General features: G+C 44.6%; 1 protein-coding gene across 1 annotated transcript; it reads right to left on the reverse strand.

The window, feature by feature from the left end:
- Positions 1-7,486: 7,486 nt before the first annotated feature.
- LOC122014306 (RING-H2 finger protein ATL8-like) lies at positions 7,487-8,288 on the reverse strand. Its single transcript, XM_042570499.1, has one exon. It carries the CDS (start codon positions 8,231-8,233, stop codon positions 7,619-7,621), a length of 615 nt encoding a protein of 204 aa, XP_042426433.1. The 5' UTR covers positions 8,234-8,288; the 3' UTR covers positions 7,487-7,618.

Genomic DNA, 8,288 nt, shown 5'->3' on the forward strand with positions numbered 1-8,288 from the left:
TGTAAAAATATCAAGACCAAATAGTGTCATCAAAGTATAAACACACATAATGTAGTTATCAATTTTTTTAGTTGATACCAAGTATTCATCTTACTTTGATTAATTTTGGGGATAATCGGTTCTGTTTTATGAAAATTTCTTATCGACTATCAAGGTAATCGGGAAGCGTTTACAACGGATGGTTCATTAATTTAGTATTCTTAGGTTGACCACCTATTTAGAAAAATATATTTATTAATTCGTTGAAATTGAAATTCGATTTTTAAATGTTTAAGAAATTAAGATGTTTACCGTGGCACCATTTCACGGGGGCAAATCTTAATGTTGTTGGTTATCGATTTTAGAACCAAATGACAATAATTTCATGAGATTGCTTATATACTTATTACACATTGGGACTTAACAAGTTTAATAATCCCTTTTGTCATTATATGGATTAACATATTCACATGGTCATCTATTAGCCCCTTAAGTTGACGGCCTGGTTGGGCGCAAGAATTGACTCGTTGCTCCTTGGATCCAGCATGATGGGCATGTTCACAAGACATGCCAAGTAGCAGGTGGATTTGCGACAGCACGCAGGCGCTGCCCAAGCACAAGTAGAGGGGGAGGTCGACTTGATAGTGGCGAACAGATGCGAAGAGCGGACGCGCGGAATCTAAGCATTTGGCCAAACATGACTTGCAGAATTCGTGAGCCATGACATGCATCGGGTGCATGCAATGCAGCATGAAAAATGATGCAGCATGAAGAATGATGCAGCAAAGGAGGTCCATTCGGCCCAAGCCCATGAAGCAGAACTATGGGCCAAGCACAGGGGTGCATGCTGGCCTTTGACATGGCGCCAAGGCAGCATATGTGGCTGGCAGATTAGGATATGAGGCATGGTAGTTAAGGAAACTACCATGCAACCGCTTGTAACCGCCAAACCAGCCCTGCCTATGAATTATAAATAGGCATGGGTGTGGCAAAGGCATGACACAAGAGAGATTGTATGAGCATTCTGCCAAGAGAGTCACTTGTAATCCTTTGAGTGTTAATACAAAAATGTTGGGAGTTTTCCTCTACGTTGGCTTGTCTTGTTGGTGCTTGTCTTGTGCATTCTCTAGCACAGTGGTGGTGCAATTCGGAGGCTGAATCAAGTGGGGTGCTTGGTCGCCGCACAGGAAATTTCTAAGGCAGAAATTACCCCTGTGACAACTGGTATTAGAGCGCAGAATCATGGCTGGTGGCAACCACGAAATCAGAGAAAGACTTTCTTTTGTGGAAGCCTTGCTCGGTGCGGTACCGGATGGAGAGGATGTTTGCAATCTGGTTGCAAGGATCCTCAACTTGGAGGCAAATTTGGAGCAAATCTAAGAATCTCTACTGGAGGAGATGATGCAAATACGGAAGAATAATGAGGACCTACGTTACAAAATTATTGTTCTGCGAAGAGCAATGACTTCTAGTGTAGAAACGGGGCCTCAACGTCCATTGGTAAGAGTTCCTGAACCGAAGTCTTCTGGAGGCACGTGAAGTGCCAAGGAACTAAAAAATTTTCTGTGGGACACGATGCAGTACTTTGTTGCTGCTAAAGTGCCTGAAACCGAGAAGGTAACAATTGCTAGCATGTACCTTATTGGTGATGCAAAACTCTGGTGGCAGACTCGCATGGTAGATGATGCAAATGCGGGCCGGCAGAAGATTGATATGTGGGATCGATTGAAGAAGGAAATGAAGGACCAATTCCTTCCAGGCAACACTTCTTGGATTGCGCGTGATGGCTTAAAACGTCTCAAACAGAGCGGTTCTATGCGAGACTATGCCAAAGAATTTAATTCTTTGATGCTGGACATTCAAAATATGTCTGAGGAGGACAAGTTGTATAACTTCTTGTATGGTTTGCAGCCTTGGGCGCAGGTTGAACTTCGTAGGCAAAATGTGAAGGATTTACCTAGTGCAATTGTTGCTGCTGATGCCTTGGTGGACCTTCACATGAGCAAAGAAAATCTGAACACTTCTTTATCTTCCAAGTCCATTTTTTTTCATAAGGATAAGAAAGGAGTTTGGAAGAAGGAAGTCAAGAAGGATGCCAAAAAGAAGGATCCAGGGAACAACCATGGCAAAGGAAAAGCGGAACATTCGGCGACCCTAGGGAAAGCCAACTTGAAGAATCAGGGTTGTTTCTTATGCAATGGCCCTCATTTTGCCAAGGATTGTCCGAAACGCGAGAAGCTAAATGCCCTCCTATTGGGTGATAAAGGGGAAGAGTATGAGCAGGAAGTTGCTACACTTGTCAACCCTTTACAATTGCTCAATACAATTATTGATTATGAGTCCATTGAATTACTAACAAATATGTCAGAAGACATGGTGCGGACTCATTCTCTACTCCTGCACATTTCTGTGATGATGAACGGGAAAAGTGCAAATGCTATGGTAGATATAGGGGCTACTCATACCTTTGTATCTGCCAAACTGGTGCAAGACTACGAGCTGTCAATAAGCAAATGCCCAAAATACATCAAGTCGATGAATGCCAAGGCGCAAGCAGTTGTGGGTATGACTTACAATGTACCTTTGACTATTGGCACTTGGGTGGGAAAAGCAAATATGATGGTAATCCCTCTTGAAGATTTCCAAATAATACTGGGTATGGATTTCTTACGAAAGACGAAGACAGTGCGGTGCCTATGCCTCACCTGGATGGAGTGATGGTAATGCAACAGTCCAATCTGTGCTTCGTACCTGCGGTGCATCCTTACGGAAAGGGCTAGAAAAAGGGGAAGACCGACATCATATATGCAATATCATTGGAGAAATGCTTGAGGCGGGGCGAAACAACTTATTTGGTTGCCTTGATCGATGCAAAACCAGACCAGAATGTTGAATTACCAATTGGTGTTCAAGACATTCTGTCAAAATTTGAAGATGTGATGCCTTCGGAGTTGCCGAAATGCTTACCACCAAGGAGGAATATTGATCACAAAATCGAGTTAATCCCTGGTGCTATCCCTCCTGCAAGTTCACCATACCGCATGTTTCCCTTGGAACTTGCATAATTACGTAAACAATTGAATGAATTGTTAGAGGTAGGATATGTGCAACCATCAAAGGCTCCTTTTGGTGCACCGGTGCTGTTCCAAAAGAAAAAAGATGGTGACTTGAGGATGTGCGTGGACTACAGGGCTTTGAACAAAGTGACGGTGAAAAATAAGTACCCTGTTCCATTGGTGCAAGATTTGCTGGACAGGCTGAGCAAGGCATCATGGTTTTCAAAACTCGACTTGCGATTGGGTTATTAGCAAGTCAGAATTGCAGAAGGAGACGAGGCAAAGACAACATGCGTAACTTGTTATGGCTCTTACGAGTTTTTGGTCATGCCCTTTGGCTTGACAAATGCCCCTGCCACCTTCTGCAATTTGATGAACGAGATGTTGTATAACTTCCTTGACAACTTTGTGGTAGTTTACTTGGATGATATTGTTATCTACAGCAAGTCATTGGAAGAGCCTTGGAGCACTTGGGGATGGCACTCGATCGGCTAAGGAAGCATCAACTCTTTGTAAAGAAAGAGAAGTGCGAGTTTGCTAGCCAAGAAGTCATGTTCTTGGGACACATGGTCAGCAATTGCCGTGTACGGATGGATCCAAAGAAGGTGCTCGCCATTGTTGAGTGGCAACCTCTTGCAACTATTCCGGAACTACGGTCATTCTTGGGCTTGGCAAACTACTACCGCAAATTTATCGCTGGATATTCAAAGAAGACTGCCCTATTAACAGACTTATTGAAAAAGAACATGCGATGGGAATGGTCAGATGCATGCAAGGAAGCATTCGAAACATTGAAGATGCCAATAGCATCTGAACTAGTGTTGCGCTTACTGGACTTCGAATTGCCTTTCGAAGTACATACGGATGCTTTCGATAAAGCTATTGGCGGTGTGTTGGTGCAGGAAGGCTACCCCGTTGCCTTTGAAAGCAGAAAACTCAATGCGGCGGAACAAAAGTATTCTGCCCATGAGAAAGAAGTGGTTGCGATTGTGCATTGCCTACAGGTTTGGCGGGTATACTTATTAGGAACAAGATTTCTTGTCAGAACTGATAATGTTGCTAACATTTTCTTTGCAACACAAAAGAAATTATCTCCTAATCAGGCCCGTTAGCAAGAATTTTTGGCAGAGTATGACTTTGCTTGGGAGCATAAACCTAGAAGACATAATCAAGTAGCTGATGCATTGAGTCGGAGGGAAGTTTTTGCCACTTTCTACTCGATCTCAAGAGTAGAATCGGATATGTTGGACAGAGTCAAGGCTGTTGTTGCAAGTGACACAACTTATGGGAAGTTGGTGCAGCAAGTAAGAGACGGGGTCATACAGCGGTACTGGATCGAGGACAATCTCCTAATTTACAAGGGGGGGGGGGGGAATCTTCGTACCTACAGCGGGTGGTCTGCGAAAATAGTTGCTGAAAGAAGCTCATGACCCACAATGGGCTGGACATCCGGGTGTTGAGCGGATGCTTGTGCTTTTGGCCCGTTCTTACATATGACCAAAGATGGAGAACGACGTAGAAGCTTACGTCAAAACTTGTCTTGTGTGCCAACAAGACAAGACAGAAAGAAAAAGGAAGCGGGACTACTTCAGCGGCTGCCTATTTCGGAGAAACCTTGGGTTTCAGTCTCTATGGACTTCATCAGTAGCTTCCTGAAAGTTGATGGCATGTCTTTCATCATGGTGGTGGTGGACAGATTCTCAAAGTATACTATATTCATTGCGGCTCCTTCGGCTTGCCCCTTGGATGTTATTGCGGAATTGTTCTATCGTCATGTGGTAAAGTTCTTTAGCTTGCCTAATGACATTGTGAGTGACAAGGACACTCGATTTACGGGGAGATTTTGGACGACCTTGTCAATATGATGGGGACTGATCTAAAATTCTCTACAGCAAATCATCCGTAGATGGACGGACAAACCAAATGAATCAACCATGTACTTGAAGAATATTTGCGGCATTATGTGACAGCAAGTCAAAAGAATTGGTTGGGGTTGCTGGACAGTGCACAATTCTGCTATAATTTGCACAAGTCCTCAGCCACGGAAAAGAGTCCCTTCGAAATAGTATTGGGTGAGCAGCTAACAACTCCTATGGAAATAGCCAAGCAAAAGTCTGGAGGAAAGTGACCTGCAGCTTATAGATATGCAAGGGAAAAGAAGGAACTGCTCGAAGAAGCCCAAGATAGTCTAAGAAAAGCTGCTAGAAGAATGAAAAAGTATGCTGACAAGAAATGAAAACCCTTGGAATTCTCTGTTGGGGATGAGGTATTACTGAAACTTATTCCTCAAATCTGGAAGAGAATAAGCAGCAAGAATGCTCACCGGGGGCTAATTGCCAAGTATGACGGACCCTTCGAAATAGTGGAGAAGGTTGGGAATGTAGTTTACAGGCTGAACTTGCCTGAAAGGCTAAAGGTACATCCTACATTCCATATAAGTTTCTTGAAGAAATATCATGCAGATGACATGGATCCATCAAGAAACTGTGCCAAGAGAGCCCTGCCGGTTGTAAGGAAACAATTCAGCGACGATGTTGCGGAGATCCTGAACCATAGAACATTTGGGATGAGCAAAAAGAACAGAAGAACAGAATTCTTGGTTCTTTGGAAGGGAAAACTCAAGTCAGAGGCTACATGGGAAAGAGATGTTACTCTATGGCAATTTCTATGACAATTTGAGAAGCAGATTCAAGAATACTTACAGAAGCAATCAACGATGGCGTCAACTTCTTCTGGTGGGGGTGGCTTGTTAGCCCTTTAAGTCGACGGCATGACTGAGCACAAGGATTGGCTCGTTGCTCCTTGGATCCAGCATAATGAGTATGTGCGCAAGACATGCCAAGCAGTAGGTGGATTTGTGGCAGCGCGCTGGCGCTGTCCAAGCACAAGTCGAGCGGGAGGTCGACTTGACGGTGGCGAATAGATGCGAAGAGCAGACGCGCGGAATCGGAGCATTTGGCCAAGCATGGCTTGCAAAATTCGTGAGTCATGGCATGCAGCGGGTGCATGCAATGCAGCATGAAGAATGATATAGCAAAGGGGGTCTATTCGGCCCAAACCCATGAAGCAGAACCATGGGCCAAGCACAAGGGTGCATGCTGGCCTTTGACATAGCGCCAAGGCAGCATATGATGTGGCTGGCAGTTTAGGACATGTGGCATGGTAGTTGAGGAAACTACCATGCAACCGCTTGTAACCGCCAAACCAACCCTGCCTATGAATTATAAATAGGCATGGGTGTGGCAAAGGCAAGACACAAGAGAGATTGTATGAGCATTCTGCCAAGAAAGTCACTTGTAATCCTTTGAGTGTTAATACAAAAAGGTTGGGAGTTTTTCTGTACGTTGACTTGTCTTGTTGGTGCTTGTCTTGTGCATTCTCTATCACATTGGTGGTGCAATTCGGAGGCTGAATCAAGTGGGATGCTTGGTCGTCGCGCAGAAAATTTTTAAGGCAGAAATTATCTCTTGACACCATCCATGTATATTTCTCATCAAAATCCTCATTAGAAAACAATTTTAAATTCTATTTGGTATCTTCAACTTATAAATGAATGTCAATACTATAAACACTTAAAGATTATCCTACTGACTAGTAATCGAGCTTGGAGACTAAACTTGAATTTTCACAATAAGACGAACAATCTAATCGATCATTGTTGTATGGTTTGGTGCCTATTTTGCATCCACTCATTTGCTAGCTTGTGATTAAGCAATAACAAGTGTCTTGACTCTTACATTCACAGCCCATTGTACCATTCTATCAAAATAGAGTCTTATTGAATTAGAAATAATATCAGTTCCAATTTCATTTGATTCAATCAATTATACTTTGATATCCATACAGTATGTTCATGCGTTTCATCTTTTGATATGATGGCTATGCAAACTATCTTTCTATTAAACAAATAAAATTTAATAATGTTAATAATTAAGAATAAAATTAATAATTACTTTAAGTATTTATCATCTATTTTTTTCCATATTTAAATAGTTCTCTAATTGTAAAAGGAAATTAAATTAACTGGCCGTTCAAAGTGACAGAAGCCACTAACCGTTTCTTGCCTGTCCCTTTCTCCTAACAGCTTCAATGTTCAAACCTAGTCCCCTCCAAAAAGCTTGCATTCCACTATCGTTGCAGAGAATAAAATTGATGTGAAGAGATTCCCTTTCTTTCTTTCTTTCTTTTTTTTTTTCTTTTTTTTTTTTGTTTGGAGACCCCTTTTATAATTATAGATCGAGATCAATTTCATTCAGATTCAATATCTGTAGGAAGGTCCCTCACAGTGGTTTTATTCAGTTGCCAAAAACTCTGATGTGTGTCGAGACAATTTGGGATTTCTCATTTGCACATGAACACCTGAGAAATCCAGTGCTTGAAGATTACTGAACCAATTATGAACTACTCCTGTGGATCGGGAGGAAGGACGAGGGTCTGAGAATGAGAGAATGGCCAGATCTGTTCGCAATAACAAGAAAATCCTTTGTTTCAGCACTCTGCAAGTGATTCGTGATCTGTGATCTTCCTTTTGCTGTATGTACAAGGGCTTCGCGCACCTCTTTGCTGACGGATTTGTAAAAATTTCATCGAACGCAGATCTGATGCGCGGTTTTCGAGGTACTGGCGCCGCCGCTCTCGGTGGGCTTGGCGGAAGCTGCTGCTCCGGTGGATTCTCCGCCGCACTTCTGGCACCGCGGCGGCGGCGCGGGGACCACCAGGACCCGGCGGCAGGATGGGCACGAGGCGTTGGAACCCAGCCAGGTGTCGACGCACGCGGCGTGGAAGCCGTGCCCGCACTGCGGCAGGACGCGGACCCTGTCGCCGTCGGCGAACTCGGCGAGGCAGATCGCGCAGTCGACGAGCTCGACGCCGCCTGGAGCGGCGGCGGCGGCGGCGTCGGAGGAGGATACGAAGGAGACCGTGGGGAGGGCTCGGAGGGTCTTCTTCTTGATCCCCCTTCTGGGGATCCGCAGCAGGGGCAGGGGAAGGGGCCGATCGTAGGAGGAGTCGGAGGCGTTGAAGGAGCGGCGGAGCCAGGCGCAGCGGGCGACGAGGCCGAGGCCGAGGACGCAGATGAACGCGCAGAGGAGGACGGCGAGGGTGAGGATGACATCGGAGTGGAAAACCAAGGCAGCGTCCATCCGTTCCGCCTCCTGGGCCGGCTGGGAGGAGAGCAAAAACCTCGCCGGAGAGCGCATTGCTTCGATCCGTAAGCTGAAGAAAGATCGGAATTGGGGGAGGATCAGTGAGGCA

Source organism: Zingiber officinale, chromosome 8B (genome assembly GCF_018446385.1).
Source record: "Zingiber officinale cultivar Zhangliang chromosome 8B, Zo_v1.1, whole genome shotgun sequence".
NCBI lineage: Eukaryota > Viridiplantae > Streptophyta > Magnoliopsida > Zingiberales > Zingiberaceae > Zingiber > Zingiber officinale.

Coding starts and splice junctions, on each gene's coding strand:
- LOC122014306 (XM_042570499.1), bottom strand. CDS start 8,233: ATGCGCTCTCCGGCGAGGTTTTTGCTCTCCTCCCAGCCGGCCCAGGAG.